General features: G+C 37.8%; 2 protein-coding genes across 3 annotated transcripts in view; one reads left to right on the plus strand and one right to left on the minus strand.

Moving 5' to 3' along the window:
• LOC124595561 (suppressor of hairless protein) overlaps nt 1–9,107 on the minus strand; it is a 211,707-nt gene extending 202,600 nt beyond the window's left edge. Inside the window, exon 1 of the mRNA XM_047134343.1 lies at nt 8,771–9,107. The gene's annotated coding sequence lies outside the window, so the exon portion shown is untranslated. The remainder of the gene's footprint in view (nt 1–8,770) is intronic.
• A 219-nt stretch (nt 9,108–9,326) lies between these two features.
• The window catches only part of LOC124595560 (DNA excision repair protein ERCC-5 homolog), a 72,658-nt gene continuing 63,893 nt past the window's right edge, over nt 9,327–18,091 (plus strand). Inside the window, exons 1-4 of one of the 2 annotated variants that reach the window (XM_047134341.1) lie at nt 9,327–9,685; nt 10,671–10,788; nt 11,262–11,437; nt 11,828–12,039. In XM_047134341.1, the coding sequence (XP_046990297.1) occupies nt 10,701–10,788; nt 11,262–11,437; nt 11,828–12,039 (476 nt within the window). In that variant the 5' untranslated portion in view covers nt 9,327–9,685; nt 10,671–10,700. Of the gene's footprint in view, nt 9,686–9,863; nt 9,883–10,670; nt 10,789–11,261; nt 11,438–11,827; nt 12,040–18,091 lie in introns of those variants that run through there. The other variant, XM_047134342.1, reaches the window with a different exon arrangement.

The raw sequence follows: 18,091 nt of genomic DNA on the forward strand, positions 1-18,091 counted from the left end.
CTATAGCAACAGTTATCATTACATGCCCCACAAATATATGTATACGCACTAATTTTTTTATCTGTTACTCGTTCCCATAATGAACCCCGTATGAACTGATCTTAATCCTTGTACAACATTTAATCTAACACGGAATTCTCCATTTTTGTGGTGTGTTCGTAGCAATGTAAGTGTTAAAAATTATGTATCAACAAGTGCTGACAACGCTCCTACACCGAATATAATTTCGTAACCACCTTTAATGTCAACACAGACAGCATTAAAATGTGAGGGACTTTAAAGTGTTTATATTACAAAGAACCGATAGACAATAGACACTGAAAAAACGAAATGACCGAATGGCATTGTTGGCCCGGAGGCCCCATTCGCCTGAACTAAGGATACATTGGTTTCCGTTGTGTAAGCAAGCTGACGTAAATGGAAACATTTACATAATTTGCTCATTTTTTGCAAGTAAAGATTTCCAAGCACAATGTATGCACACTACTTGATTCCACGCAAACTTGAACTGAACGAACAATGAAAAGAAATGGCTACGTCTGATAAATTGCAAAAGTGTTGCACTGGTGTCGTTGTGAGAGGGAGAGATGCTCACAAAATGATTCATGACATGACAAAAAAGATATTCCAGAGGTAACACACTGCCTAGTTTTTTGCCCAACATCGAAGGTAGGTATTTTATCTTTAACATCAAAGCAGTTCAGATGCATGCTGCCAGATTTTTTATGGGAGGTTCTATTATCCTGTTCTTTGTACCTTGGGTTCTATTAAAACGCGAATATTACGGGAATGCTATGTGAACTCAAATGCGAATCACTGGAAGGACGAAGTAGTTCTTTTCGCGGAATAATATTTGGACAGTTTACAGAATCGGAATTTGCGACAGACTGCAGACCGATCCAACCGCTATTAAACAACTCGCGAAAGGACCGCGAAGACGTTAAGAGAAGTCACGAGCCCTATGGAGACATATAGATAACCGTTTTTCCCTCTCTTCACTTGCGATTGGAACAGAAAAGAGAATGAACATCAGTATACCTTCAGCCATGTACAATATGGTTGTTTGCGAAGAAGTGGATGTAAATGTTATGGTGTTACAAAATCTTCATTATCGACACCGGAAATCAATTTCTAATATCCCAACATCGATGATCGTCTAACATCCCTAGGTCATACGATATGTGCCATCCCACCAAATTTCTCCAGGAGCCCTCTGTCTTTTTTAGTTCGGTTTGTTCGTCGGAGATACTCGAGATTACTCAACCCTGTGAGGGCGTCGGAGATCGTTTCAATCTATGGACTGGCATTGTCTATTTTCTGGCGCACACGACTATCTAACCTAATATGCCCACCAAAGGACGGATGATTATTGTCACTTGTATACACTGATGAACCAAAACAATATGATCGCTGTCCATTGCGATACTGAAGGCCGCGTCTGGCGGCGTTGTGGGTGCGAGACGCGTTAAGGAAAGTACGTAAGCGGACCAGGGATGACTGTGGAATCTTTCTAGCGACAACACGAGCCGCAAATTTGGGAAATTAACTTATGTACGCAACTCTGACAAAGAGTAGATTAGTATGGCCCGCGGCCTTGAACGAGCGTCTCCTAAACAGCGAAGCAGGTTAGCTGTTTGCTACTGTCGTCAGCATCCAAGGAAAGTGGTTAAAGAACGACTGACCACAAGAATAAGGGGAAAGTTGTTGGACGTTCACATCTCATCACAAAACGTGAACGTCGGAGGCTTGTCCACTCTGTAAAGCAGGACAGGTAAGTCCTGCTTCTAAGCATCACCTCGAAAAATAAAGTTATTTTTTTGTTTACTCATTTTTATTAAAAAATTTCTTATCGAATATGATAAATAACCAATTTCGACTCTTTCAGACACCCGGATTTACCTTGAACTTTTAAATAAATTATTATTTTTAATTTTGCATTTTTGCCTTGTGTCGATTTTTTAGTTCTGTCGACTACTCATTAGAATTATAACTGGTTAACTGTAATTTATTTGCCATATGCTGTCCAGACATGTGTAAATAAAAGAGTGTGTGCATAATAGATCGCGTACCCCGCCTTGAAAATGCTTTCATTGCTGGCAGAAAAGCGCCTGATAGCCAAAGCCCCAGTCACACGACCGTAGCAGGCCGTTGACGATCGAAAACGAAATGGCGCAGCCCATACATGAAGTAGAATCTCCTGCATTCACCGAGCGAGGTGGCGCAGTGGTTAGCACACTGGACTCGAATTCGGGAGGACAACGGTTCAAACCCTGATTTAGGTTTCCCGTGATTTCCCTAAATCGCTTCAGGCAAATGCCGGGATGGTTCCCTGAAAAGGGCACAGCCGACTTCCTTCCCTAATCCGATGAGACCACGACCTCGCTGTTTGGTCTCCTCCCCCGAAACAACCCAACTCTCCTGCGTTCATGTGTTTTCTACGACATATATATGCAGACTGAAGCGACGAACGAAAATACTTGGGGGTCGAAACGTCGATGCAGCCCGATACCCAAAATTATTTTATTCAAAATGCTTTTCGAAATTAGGAGTAGTACCATGAGGGACTGAGGCGTGAATGGGAATTGGATTCAGGAGGGAGGCGTGCTAGGGTAGTGCGTGCAGACGTGCAAAACCCTTGTGCCAGGGTGACGTAATGGTTAGCGCATCTGCATAATGAGCAGGAGACCTGGGTTCCAATCCCGTCCTTGGTGCAAATTTTCATTCGTTGCTTCAGGCTCGAGATTTTAAAATGTCGCTGGAACCATATACGAACCATAAAGTCTAGAAGGCTGTTGTATGATATAAATTCTAGTGGAAATCTTTCTGCATTAGTTGGTAGAACTGGCATAACAGTTGTGATTCTTGTGTACGTTATGCATGCAATACCCGTGGTATAACGGAGAAGGCAGAGCTGTAGAAGACACTGACAGCAAGACTATGTTTTAGGAGTCGTCTGCTAGACAGTACCATCAATTAACTACCTGAATACTACGGACGGCCATAAGAAGCAGTGAAACTAACCTAGGGGGTATGAAGAACGCTGTCTAGACAACCTTTTTACATAAAATATCAATAGACGACAAGCCGATCCACACGACCTCCGTTCAGGTGAATGGTGTAAATGTAAAAAATATGTATCGGCTATAACTTTAGAAAAGTTCGCGCACAACAACTATTTATCGCACGTTGGTTGGGTTTATAGAGATTTGGCAAATTCATATCTATTGTAGACCTTGCCGACAGGAAAAACACAAAATGTGAATGTGTCATTCACTGGATAAATGTACCTAAAATTGTATTTGGGGGTTTGGTATGTACAATGCTGTCAACACATATAATGATGGCAATACTGGTACGCTGAAAATCTTGGAAAAGCTGGGAGTGAAGACTAGTTGGAACACTCAAACCATACTGGGTGAACTGGACAAGAGGGAATCAACAAAGCTGAGCTTCAGGTCCAAAAAGTGACCAAGGAGGCATGATCTTTGACGAGGAGGAAGAGGATTAATTTGGGCAGTGTAGAAGATGATGATAACTACAGTGCTGTTCCGTTTTTACTGATGTTTCTATTTAAATATATGTTTTAGTTTAATTTGTAATTACAACTTCTGAGAAACCAAATGTTCTCAAACAAATGACCCTTCACCTCGGGAACTATAGAAGAGGGATTCCTATATTTTTTCATTTAATTTATAACACCTTTGTGATAAAACATCAGAGGAGCATTCTACTGAAATCTTCTGATTCGGTTACAGGAGACCTTCCAGACAGCGCCTCGCGGGAATCTGCTGAAGAGGGCATCTCGCTCCACGACAACGCCGCAGTTCATTCCGCACATGACAACCACACATACTGCTCCTTTGAACCATCAAATTTTGTTTCGCCAACGTATCTTCCTGACACAGCACACAGTGACATCGTCCACTTTCGATGCCATCACGTGGCAGGCATTTCTAGATTGACAACCAAGTTATTCTTGGAGTGTTTTCTGAACAGCTGATTTCTAAAACCAAGGTCTCCGTCAAGTCATCCGACGCAAGGAATAGTGTCGCATTGAAAGTGACTGTATAAAACTCTTCAGCTTCTAACGTTTCGTCCAGAGCTGCGCTGGACATCTTCAGAGGGGTGTTTCTCCTCCTTGCCGACTCGGCAAGACTCACCGGAGGAGAAACACCCCTCTGAAGATGTCCAGCGCAGCTCTGGACGAAACGTTAGGAGCTGAAGAGTTTCATGGACCACGACCTTGCATCCCGGAAGGTTTACCAGAAGATATGTCATCCGGTCGTGAAAGCCTTCATACTGTGACTGTATAAAGAATGATTAACACCAACAAGTTTCAATGTCGTAACTTTTTTCCGCAGCAAATAATAAAAACTTAATGACTACGTCTCGTATTTTAAAATCGTGAAGAGTACTGATAAATATTTTTTAACTGTCGGCTTGGATCATAGTAAGGTAGCATACAACTCGGTACAATATCCTGTATTGTACTTTGCTCATAAATGCTTCAACTAAGGTGTTCCTTGGTTGTAAGACAAATGCTTGACTTAGTAATCCGTATCGGGAATCCTTTTGGTTCACTCACAGCTCACCGAGATTTAACTGAGAACTCAAATTTTTACAACTGCTCTCGCTGTTATTTTGGATAGGGATGAAAAGTTTGTATATACTGTTACATATACGGGATCGCCAAATAAAACTTAACCCCGGTCCTGGAGGTTTTGCGTTACCTGAGAAATTTTGTGAATAGGTTGGTTGGTTTATTACGAGATGGCGTAAGGGGCCAAACAACGAGATCATCATACATTCGATCCAAAAGTGGTGCACCAGAAGTAGAGACGTCCACCGAGATCGTTTTCTGACCTAGTCGCGAGATTCATAACAGTGAAAGCGAGAAGACTAAAAACGTAATGGACATCTTTTGTACCGTCGATAAACAAAGCATGATGAAGGAAACAGGGAAGTCCGCAGGCGGGCGTCCCCGGATCCCCGAGGCCTGCATGCGACAGGAAATAACCCACCAACAGCTGTCCCACCACTGACCCATTACAGTCAAGAGCGTCCACTGTTCAATAGAGTGCGTCACCCAGAACAGAAGATTAGGTGCGGCAGAAATGAGGAAAACCGAATCTAAAAGCGATTAAAACTGAGTAAAAAGAGGGATACAAGAATAGCTTAAGTGAAGGAGGAAGGGTTGGGGATCCCCCAGACATAGCCCGAACACCATGGCCCCACTGCGGGGATGAATTAAAACCTTCCACTACCTTCACGGAGAAAACAGGCCCATTTAAACCATCCACGAATCGTCCGCCAGTATTACAGGCAATGAGTCCGATTGTGAAAAGGGGATATCTGAACACGTTGTAACATTGTCACGTCGTAACAAGTTCAAATCCAACATCAAGGTCATCAGTGAAGTGCTGTGCATAGAACTGAAACAATTTTTTTTTTTTTTTTTTTTTTTTTTTTTACGAACACCAATTTACTGCCAGAACGCATGTAAACACCTGGACAGAGAGTGCTCCTATTTATACAAACATCGAATATTCCAGAATATACACGTAGCCTGTTCCAGTGTTACATTCAACAGCGCTATCAGAGTTCCTTTATCAGGGAAAATTTGATAAACCGTGGCCTCGGGAGAATGACAAATGAGAAAGCGCTAATTTTTGTAAGATATTTGTGCATATAGAGAATTATTTGTCGCAGGATCCCCAAAGTATGACCTTATTGAATACGATCATTGATTGTGTAAAGGTTGTTCATCATCTTGTGTCGTGCCGAAGGGTCACTACCGAACAGAGGCTTGCTGTTTTCTGTTAAGGAGCGTGAGAGAGAGAGAGAGAGAGAGAGAGAGAGAGAGAGAGAGAGAGCGCTCCTTGTGTAAGAACAGACTTGTATCTCGCAGGTAATGTAATCTTCTTAACATGTTGTAGCCCATTGTGAGATCATTCTGCCATTGTACTTTAACTCAATGTCTCACGTTAACTCTGTACAGTTATAAATAATGCTGGCTGTGTGGTCAAAGTCGCCTAAAGCCTAAATAAATAAATAAACAAATAAATAAAAGATCGCTAAAAGTGTGCAAATGGCAGAAGTGACAAATGCTATACAATGCAGTTCCGTTTTGTATTATCCTAAGTAATTTCTGTAACATCGCATGTTTAAATTGAGAATACAGAGAGCATAATTTTCTCCAAACATTCAACGGAGCATCATCTCACAATACATTAGTGTTCATTGGCAACTGATGAGTACCTGATGCCGATGAAATCTTAAATGGCGATATAGAAACTATGTACATCCTAATACTCCCAAAAATTCTAAAATGGAGCAAAAAACATTGTGACGTCGGCGTAGCGTGAAATTTTTTTGTTTTTTATGCATGCCTTATAATATCTGGTCCTCATGCCAACTTGTGCCGGCTTAAAATTAGTCAGGTACCATGATGAGTAAAAATTGCAGAGGGAGACCAAGGTTTCAATACAGGAAGCAGGTTCAAATGACTGGAGGTTGCAATACTTAACGCACAGAAGGTGACTAGCACAGGATAGGTTAGCAGGGAGAGCTGCATCAACCGCCTTTAAATGAAGCTGAGAACAAACTGACCGATACTGAACTAAACTATTTATAAACACACATGTGCGCAAGTCGGTTCGGATTCACGATCACTAGACAAATCATCGAGGAAAACTTTAATTTCACACTAATATTTCATCTCCAGGGAAAATATGTATCTATTTATTAGGATCTAATGTGTTTTGGGATGAACGCAGTATCAAAGGAAAATTACCTTATATTTTATTCGTCTCACAACACATTTTATAGATCATCTGATCTTATTGTACAGCAGGCACGTCAATGTACAGTAGGCACGTCAATTTTTGGCTTATGATATACGTTGTTACATAAGCTTTTAACACTAATTTTACCAGTACAGGTTTATGTCGAACACAATAATTTATACCACTGATGCAATCTAAAATTCAGAGAATCGAACGGAGATAAGAACTCGTTCCTTCCGATTACAAGTACGAGCAGGGATTAAACCGTCGGTTGGTAATGATAATCTGGTCGATGATAATTCTAAGATAGCGTGGTCCAAATGATTTCAAGTGTTGCAAATCACTTGACACTAGTATAATAAGGAGGAAAGAAGGTAGGTAATTAGTGGCTGTGCAGAAACTCGGCTTAGGGAACATATTTCTCAAAGGAACCACGCCGGTATTAGCCTTAAAAGATTTACACAGACCATAGAAGATTTAAATCTGGATGGCTAAAACGGAATTTGAATGACCTCTCGATTGCGAGTCAAAACAACTTGTTCTATAATGTTTCGTTCACTAAACTTAACAATCTTTTATCAAATTCTAAATCTACTAATACATATTTTTTTCTGCTACAAAATGTGTCACCACTGCTGAAGTGAATTTAAGACTAGTGTAGGATTCTATTTACCCGCAAATTGTACTTTCTATGTAGATTCTGGTAATGTCGAGATATCCCCTTCTTATTCTTCAAATTTAACTATAATTTCCTGAGGCTGATGCCGCTGATAAATATTGACTGTAATAAACATCGACCCACTTCTGACTATTACAATGTATGACTAAAATTATTTTTGTCATTTTATAGACCAAACATACTTTAACAATGTATTTTTCTGCACGCTTGGGACTGCGAAAGAACTACTACCACCAGCTGAGAAAAAATTATGTACACTACTAATGTCACATCAGAGGTTTTAGTATGTATATTTCCTACTTACAAACCGCAGGGACATCAACAGAATTAGCTAAGTCAGTTGAATAGAAGCAACGTTTAAATTCATCTCCTGGAATCTTGCCAATGACACAAGTGATAAACATTATTGGAATAACAATTTTCAAAATGCTGAAAATACAGATTTCTGAATGAAATACAGTTTAGTGATTTAGATGTTCACACAAAATGATAATTCAATGGGTTTAAAAGAAAAGTCTGGTAAAAAGGCAAGTTCATCACTTTCTCGAATGTTTTAATAGCAACTGTGTGAAAAATAGGCAAAAATTGAAAGAGTGGTAAATGCTCCTACATATGGATCACAATGCCTAGATTTAGAAAGATTTCATTCAGGTAAACAAAATAACTATAACATATGTACACTAGATCAACTTTTTATGCCGTACAATTATTCCCTAAAGTTTGTGTCATCTGTCAACAGTCTCGTTAAACATACAGAGAGCAGTGACAATTTCTAGAAACTTTTTTTTTTTACCTTTCAACTTTGGGATATTAATGGCATAGATATATTAGTGAAGATACTCAAACATCAATGTTTTCATACAATCAATATACAGTATGTCATCGTTTACTGGGTATTCTAAAATACCGCTTCTGAACGAAAAATATTAAAACGTACATAGGATTCATCTAATATGTACGCACCGAAATCTGTCATAGACAAGGTCAATGCTGTGTAGATTTCAAATACAAAAATAGAAGTCCAAACAAAGTAGGGAGAAACAAAATGAAATTCTTCGAATCACACAGCAGCTGTGGGATTTGTCTCAAACTTGAGGAGACTACACGTACGAAACGGTTCAACACGTTCTCTACCATCTCATCAAAGAAGCATAGAAGACAACGTTATTACTCTGTGACCATATTATTTTGATTCGTAACTGCCGCTTACTTTTGCTACTTAAACATAACCTGTTTATTTGTAAACAGTGCAGCGCATGTACACAAATGACGTATACAGTAAAGTAACATAAGACGCTGAGCTTACCATTTCCAGCTTATAGGTGGCACAAAATCATTGATTTGTAGGACTGGAAAGCCATACTATCTTCCTTCACAAACATCATTCTACAGACACCTGCTCATGATGAGAATTTCCCACGGCCCCTTTCCCACGCAAGTCGGCGCTTGCCAACATATGAATGGCAGCTTTCCCCGTCAAGCTTTCGTTCTATACTGTAAATTTCGAGGCAAGATACGTAGATAGGGCTTTGTTGATATACTTGAGCTAGTAACCTTGAAAATTGTGGTCAGAATCTACAATCATTCGAGATGAATTATCGCTATACTATTCCAGGTTTTTACCAAAACTCTTTCTGTGACGAGAGACGCTGACAACTGTGTGGGAAGTACAGATGCATCAATAAAAACAAGACTACAACAAAGGAAACTAGATGATGCTTTGTAACGGAAAAGTGTGACTGTGTCATTGCAGGGTCATTTCCACATTACAGGAATTTAGATGTTCTTTACAAACGAATGTAATCCCTTTCTACGCCCAAATAAACATATTTTATTTGTTGAATTACGTGATTCGTTTCTTTGTGTAGGACCTGTACTAACATTGACCACGGAAAGGTGCAGCCAACATTCCGGATATGGTGTACATACGATAAAAAAAAATCATCTCACAAGTTTGTTTGTTTTGTTGCAATCGACTGACAGTTTGTTTTGTTTGAAGAGTGCGGTTACTGCAAGATGATTAATTAGGAATGTTGAGTGTTCAGGGTATAAAGTTATGGAATAATTATTGTACATCACATTATAATACACTGTTACGAGCTGGTAATTGCAAATCTGTGCTTTGTTTAACTCTTTAAAAGCAGTACCTATGTAAACAAACACTAACGCTATATAGCAGTGTCGAAGATCATGAAAACAAGTTAAATGCTTGTACTTATTGGTAAGTGGGAATCAAGTTTTGTGCCACGAGTATGTTTATTAGTAGTGAGCGGGTCCAGTAGTTAAGAATTTTCAAGTCAGATGGGACACAGACTTTATTAAAAAATTACCGGGCATTTTATATGTGACAAGTTTTTATTTGTGTGTAATTATGATGAAAGTTTTATACAGTATACCGTTATCGCACTTTTATGACTCGTAAGTACAACAACCAGTACCTAATTTATTTATGTTCCAACTTACCTTTTCTTTATGTTCAATTAATTTACTTTTGAACTTTTTGACCACTTTCAGTAGTTGATATTCTGAAGTGTTTACCATGTAGATACGAATAATATTATAATGTTACATAATATAAATAGAATTTTAAACAGAAATAGGTTATTAATCATTATCAAAGTTGTAATTATTGTAGAAGTTCTGTTTCCTGTTGTTAAAGTAAATTTAATTTCTAGTGTAAACAGCCATCATAGTAACAAGTATTTAAGTCTGTGTATTGTAATGAACTTCACTGAATCCACTTTTATTTAATGCAAGTGTTATTGCTTCACATGAAAGTTAAAGAAGTGATCTATTTTGTGTCGTTAATTAAATACCTAACACCTAAAATTGAAAGTAAGTATGCATTGTATACATATTCCTCACCTTCTCCTTCTGCTCCACAAATTCTTTTGTGAAAGACAAGTGTTGGCATTCATTTCCCACGGGAAAACATTCCAAGCAGAACTTCATTCTCCTCCAACTACAAGGCCAAGGAAGCAACTTGCCTGTTCCCACCATCCCCACCCTATTCTTCTTCTCTTACTCATGCATTCCTCTCAGTGGCATGAATGACCTAAGATTGTAGTAATCAGATGATTTTCTTAAGTAGCCAGTTGTGGCTTAACAGTTGTGCAGATGTGTTTACCTTGTTTGTTTGTGAACAGAGTTGCTCATGCTACTTCTTTTGATACAGAAAATCTTTCTGTTTCTTTCTGTTTAAACAGAATGGGTTTACAGATTTAAAAACATGCACAATGGGTGTACATGGACTGTGGAATCTTATCGAGCCATCAGGGAAAATAGTGCCTTTGGAGACACTTGAAAATAAAGTTCTTGCTGTTGGTATCCTTTTACTCAGTTCCTTCTCTTTTGTTTGGAGTATTTTTTGGTAGTAAATGTAAGGTAAAGTTTGTCTACATTCAAAGAATTACTAATTATTGTTCAGTAATCAATAATGTGTAGAACAGCTAATTGTTTTGGGAAAACTGCCTTAGTGCTAGGCAAAGTAAAATATGTTCTCAGTGATTTAAAAAATGTGTTTTTGAATAGATATAACTACAGAGATAAATTAATTTTTATTTATTAATGGATTAAATGCATCCCAAAGATTCTGAAACAATATATTCTGCTTTAAATTATTTTGATTCTGTACAAGAATGTAAATAAATATTGCATTTTTCCTTTATATTTGACTTCTAATTTGTAAATTCCAAATTCAATTAAAATTGGCAATATTTTTTAATCTGACTGGACTATATTGTTACTAGCACAATGACAATATAATGCTGATTGGTACATACCTTAACACACAATAGACGTCTCTATCTGGTTGCACCAAGTTGTAAAAGGTTTCCAGGATACAAGAGGAAATCCCTTACCTAACGCTCATCTCCTGGGATTATTTCATCGCATTTGCAAACTGCTGTTTTATAAAATAAAGCCAGTATTTGTCTTTGATGGTGGTGTCCCTCACCTCAAGAAGCAGACTGTGGTAAGTTCCTCACGTAGTTGTTTCTCACGACCCTTGCTGTAATTAAGCTCCTCATCAGTAAAAGGTTATTCTATAGTAGACCAGGACTTCCTGTCTTTGTTTCAGAGTGTTGAATTATGATAATTATGTGCTTTTGTGGGAAGACAGACAGTGTCTTGCATTTCCTTGCACAGTGTAGAAAAATGTTCCCACATTTTTGATACAAAAATAATTTATTCTTCTGTGTTTCAACAAAGAATAAAAATTGAATTACGTAATTGTATTGAAACAAATGACTCAGCTTGCTATACCATGTAACCAAACTGGCATTTGCTTTAGTACATTACAAGGATTATGAATTGGTTGGAGTTGAAACAGTCAGCTGTTTCACATTTTACTTTTATTGATCAGGCTGCTCGACAGCAGAAGAAGAATAAAGCAGAAACGGATGCTGAGCGTCTTAGGGAGAGAATACTTACAAATCTAATTAAGCATAAGGCAGTAAACAATGCCCTTGGCAACAGTGATTTGAGTAATGCTGCCAGGATACAGAAACATAATGATCAAGATGAAATGTTCAGATTACCTGAACTCAGTGAAAATAAGGAGGAGGAAGAAAACAGGTGAGTCATATGTTTCTTCATGTAAGTGTTGTTTTACTTTCCTTTTATCGAATATCGCGTCTTGTGAAGAACACAATGAAGACCTTGCTAAGACATTTACACTTTTAAAGCTATTTCCTTTCTCAGTTTGACTGATGAGATATAGCGTGAATATAATACAGTAAGCCAACCAGTTATGTTTTAGTTTATTTATTTCAACATATTAACTGTTATTACTGTTAGACAGTATAGTAGTATAGCTGTCATACAAAATTATCCAGATAAACAAATTCCTAATGCTGAACAATTCACAAGCTGTTTCTTCCATGATCTTTTCGAATCACCATAGTACCCACCATGGTTTTAGACATCCAGAAGCTACTCATATCCCATCAGCTCAACCAACATTATCCATGTACAGATTTTACAGGCTGAGTTCCAATATCAGATTTGGTCTGCCTTCCTCATTCCTTGTACTATAACTCTTTAGCTACTTCAAAATAATGTTTTACAGGAAACAAATTCTTCCTTGCTACTCACTGCATTGAAGAGTTGAAAGAATATTGAGGCTAGACACTCATTAAGCTGCAACTAATGCAATATGACTGAGAAGAAGCAAATACATGTGGCAATTAATTTATGCGAGTAAAATTGGAGTATTCCGATCTAACCTAGGCCTCAGATCAGTCTATCATCACAACCAAGTTGTTTTTAGCTTTTACATTTGATGGCTTTGTCAACTCATAACCAAACTGTCGTGTTCTAACCTGACCACAGCCTCATAATTCTTGACGTACAGGGGGAAAAAATCATATATTTGTGACAATTAAAATTATAAATTTAATCAGTGCTCTTCAGTCCCAGCCTATCTACAACATTGGAAATCACAACCTATTCATTAAAAAAATAGCAGCATATTTCTGACAAGCAAGAATTATTAATTTTACTGCTGCGTGTCTGCTAACTTGCTCAAGAGTGAAATTTATAATCTTGCTTGTCACAAATATTTGGTTGCTGTACCTTCACAATACATATATTCACTTGTGAAATAATAACCCCTCCCAGTTCAAAAATAATAGCGAAGTACGTAGCTACAACTTTAGAAGAAAGGACGATCTTCACTATTGTGTGTTAAATCTGACATTGGCACAGAAAGGAGTGAATTATGCCACCACAAAAGTCTTCGGTCATTTACCAGATAGCATTAAAAGTCTGACATATAGCCAACCAGCATTTAAAAACAAATCAAAAGAATTTCTGAATGACAACTCCTCCTACTCACAAGGGAAACCGTTGCAATCCCCTCAAATTTAGTGGTAAGATGGCCCAGTGGATAGCCATTCAAAAACTGAACACAGATCCACCATGAAAACGGGAAGAAAGCTGGACTGGTGGGGGGGGGGGGGGGGGGGATAATTAGAAACAATGAATGATGCAAGAACAAGAAGTGCAGTAAGAGCAGCCATAGAGCGAAAAGCTGTCCTGTCCTGGTTGCAATGTTGGACTGCCAAGCAGGCAAGCCACGTTCAAATCTCCCTGACAACTTACCCATGACGCCTTTGCTGTTCACGCTGCTCTTTATTGCACTTGTTGTTCTTGGACCACTCTATTTTGATTTTTTTTCCTCTGTTCAATACACCTCTGTCCTGTTTCCATGCTTGATCTGTGTTCAATTTTTGATGGTCTATCCACTTGGCTACCTTACCACTAAATTTGAGGGGGTGTGATCTGGAGTTTCCCTTGTCAGTATTGTCAGTAGATGAATATTTATATTTTTTTTTTAAAAAAAAGAGAGAAAGAGAAAAAAAATTAATTATATTGTGCAAAGAAACCTTATGGTATTTTTTTTTATTTACAATTACTACTTCAAATCTAAAAATTCATTTATTGAGTAGAAGGAGTTGTCATTCAGAAATTCTTTTAGCTCATTTTCAAATGCTGGTTAGCTATCTGACAGACTTTTAATGACATTTAAAAAATGACCAAAGCCTTTTGAGGCAGCATAATTCAATCCTTTCTGTACCAAAATCAGACTTAATCCAAAATAGTGAGGGTCGTCCATTCTTCTAATGTTGTAGGTCTGCACTTTGCTATTATTTTTGCATTGGAGCAGGTTATTAATAACAAATTTCGTGAGTGAGTGTATATATTGTGGAGGTACTGTGAATAACCCTAGTTCCTTAAATAAATTCTGCAAGGTTATGTTGGGTGGGCTCCAGCTATTGTTCTGATTAGACACCTTTGTACAATGAGTACTTTTTCTCTTAATGGTGAATTATCCCAAAATATGAAAGCAGTGAATGAAAATAGGTATAGTAGGCTAATTTACTAGTATGTTTGTCACCAAACTTCGGAATATCCCTAATAGCATTAGTAGCTGAACTTAAACATTTCAGCAGATCATGGATGTGTTTCTTCCAATTCAATTTCTCATCAATCCATCACCCAGAAATTTGAAATATTTTGGCATAGCAACAGAGTTTTGTTCATAGTCTATCAATGGTGTTATGCCATTTACTCTACAGAACAGTATATACTGCTTGTTCTCAAAATGTAGTTTGAGTCCATTTGCAGAGAACCACTTAATAGTTTTCTGTAAGACATTATTTACAATTTACTCAGCTAATTCTTGTTGATTGGGTGTGGTTACTATAACTGTATCATTAAGAAAAGGAACTAGCTTTTTGTCTTCATGAATATAGAGTAGCAAGTCATTAATATATATTATGAACAATTAGTGATCGAAGACCCTGTGGGATATCGTTCTCGATAACTTTGCCAGTTAGAGAACTGCTGATTTTTGTAGATTGTCTGTACTGTTAATTTTAGCCTTCTGCATTCTTCCAGTTAAATATGAGTTGGACCATTTGTGCACCATCCCATTCATACCACAATACTTAAACTTATCTAGAAGAATTTCACAATGCAGAAAGCCAAAAGCCTTTGAGAGATCACAAAAAATCCCAGTGGATGATGTTTGGTTATTCAGAGCATTTAATATTTGATCAGTAAAGGCATATATAGCATTCTCTATTAAAAAGCCTTTCTCAAAACCAAACTGACATTATGTTACTACTTCATTTTTACAAATATGTATGCTACTCATGAATACATTACTTTTTCAAGAATTTTTGATAAAGCTGTCAGCAGTGAGATTGGGCAGTAATTCTTAGCATCAGGCCTATCCTCCTTTTTATCCAATGGTTAAACAATGGCATATTTCAGTCTATCCGGAAAATTGTTCTGTTGCCGTGAGCTACTACATATGTGGCTTAGAATCCTATTTATCTGTTGGGAACAAGCTTTTAGTACTCTGTTGGAAGTGCCATAAATTCCATGGGATGCTTTTACTTTTGAGTGAATTTATTATCCTCCTAATTTCATTAGGAGAGGTGGGTTGAATTTCAGTATTATCAGATTGCTTAAGTATCCTCTTCCATATACGGCTTTACATTTTCTAATGAACAAGTAGATCCTGATTTCTCTGTGAAACTTAAAAAATGATTATTAAACTTCAAGGGTTGGAACTTTAATAGTGGCAACTATTTATTTACAGCTCGTACAAAATAGATACGTGTTTCAAAGTTTTACTGACCTTCAAAGTAGTCACCAGCATATAAAGTTGTGTATAACCCATCATCAACGATGTGTGTGGAAGTCATAGGCTACTCTTAGCAGTGCCAGTTGTGTTGACAGGTCGAGTGACACGGTCTATTGCCCGATGAATTTGTAGCAGTTCTGAAGTGAATGCTGTGGAGTGTTTCCTTCAGTTTAGAAAACGAGCTGAACTCACAAGGGCGTAAGTCAGGAGAGCACAGTAGGTGGTATAGCACTCAGCAGCCCCATCAGTCAAACAAATTAGTAACAGCTTGCACTGTACGCGCTTGAGCATTGTCCTGCAAACTGATGGTCAGGTCTTGCAGAAAGTGTCATCACTTCTGTCTCTAAGTCGCTCGTAGGTTGTGTTCCAAAAATGAACAGCATGAGACGGAAGTGATGACAATTTCTGCAGGCCTGACCATCAGTTTGCAGGACAGTGCTCAAGCATGTACATAATTATAAAAGTACCATTATTAAGTTTAAGCTCCCAAGCATATGCTTCTATTTGTTCCTCTGCACAAAATTTTTCAGTTTCTAAAAAATAAAAAAAGTCAGAATCATGCAACAGATCACACCACTTGATACAATTATTAAGTATAGATAGAAAAGGAATTTCTGAGTATGCAGCAGAGCCAAATATTGTCTCACTCAAAGATATTGTTTGGAAAAAAACAATGCCTGAATATTTCCACAGTTCCATAATCACTCCACTTTTATCTGTCATTACATGATACATTTTCAGAGTGGAGTAGAAGGGGTATGTTTTGGAATCTTCAATTAAGACAGGTTCATAGAAGTTTGAAGCTAATACATCAAACAATCCAGAGTGTTTTTCTTGTTGAAGGACCTCCTACTAAGGTGTGTTTGATATCTCCATAGTACTGTCATTGTCATATGGACCGTTTTTAATTGTGCAACTCTCCAATGAATATTCTCAGTTTATGGTAGTCAGTCTTCTCATTTGATGAGAACTGCAGACATTTGAATAATACTCATGTATGAATTTGCCAATTTACTCAAATTTGACATTTATTTTCTCTAATATAAGATCAGCTGTTATTGCATTGATACTGCTATTTTCACAAAGTGGCATTAACATAGTCATTTTTAGTGAGGTTATAGTAATTAGGGGATAATCGTTCGCTGTTAGCACACTGGAATTGCATTCGGGAGGATGATAGTTCAAATCCGTGTCTGGCAATCCGGATTTAGGTTTTCCGTGATTTCCCTAAATCACTTCAGGCAAATGCCGGGATGGTTCCTTGAAAAGGCACAGCCGACTTCCCTATCCACCTTCCCCTAACCTGATGGGACCGATGACGTCGCTCTTTGGTCCCTTTCTCCAAATCAATCAACCAACCAACTCATCCATTTTTGTCCTTATGTTTGACTGGACTACAATTAGTCAACTTTCAAACATTACGCTAGGCATTGATGACCTTGCAGTTCAGCGCCCTAAACCACTAATCATCATCATCAAGCATTATACCAACTACTAATTATATGTAAATTTTCCTTTATTTCATGTCTGTTCTTATTAGATGCAGAGTGAAATAGAATTGTGGTCTGAGATGCTAAACTTGTGTTCAAAGTGAGTAATGTTCAAATTCCAATCTGATTGCACTGTTTAATGTATACTGTGATTTTCCTAAATTATTTGAGACAAATGCTGGGTCAGCTTCTTTGAATAGAGCACAACTGATTTCCTTCAGCATAATTACCCAAATTCTAATGCTTTATCCATAATGACCATTTTATTGATGACAACTTCTTAATTGCGGATTTTCAGTGAGATTAGTCACATTGTTAGTGTTGTTTCTGAGGACTGTTTAGAAATTATTACTGTATCCCACATGAAAAGTTTAGGCAGTAGTTAAATTTTCTGATCTTTTTTTGTGTATCATGCTTCTTAAATGAAAACAGAAAATGGGGAATGTTTCCTAAAAGTCAGAGAAGCAGTGCATTCACTTATATTCGTTTTCATGTTTTGAATTCCTTAAATACACTGACTGACAGAAAAAAATGAAGCAAACAGAAGATGTGGTTGGATTTCAATGAAAATTTGTATATCTACACACCATTGGCAGGTATGGAAATGATTAAAGTTGCAACTCTTTGTGACAGGCTGACTGGTCATCAGAATTCTCTAGTATTGTTTGTGTTTAGTGTTGTTACCAGGCCTCCTAGGGGGTGTAAGAGGTGAGAGCAGCATCGACATTGATTGATCTCTGTCAAGGACATCGAGCTGTCGCAAACTTTGGTCAGGCAGCATTATGAGCTCCTGACAAGAGATTGAAAGGTTGTGGGTCTCCATTTAGCTGCATGGTCAAATTGTATAATATCCAGATTTGTGGGACATTTGAATGTGGCAGCTGCCCAATGTTCAACTGTATGAGAACCTAAGGGTAGGCAAACGTGTAATCAAGGTTCTTTTCAGTCACGTCTGACCACAACGAGGATGGATCACCATATT

This window comes from Schistocerca americana, chromosome 2 (genome assembly GCF_021461395.2).
Source record: "Schistocerca americana isolate TAMUIC-IGC-003095 chromosome 2, iqSchAmer2.1, whole genome shotgun sequence".
Lineage (NCBI taxonomy): Eukaryota > Metazoa > Arthropoda > Insecta > Orthoptera > Acrididae > Schistocerca > Schistocerca americana.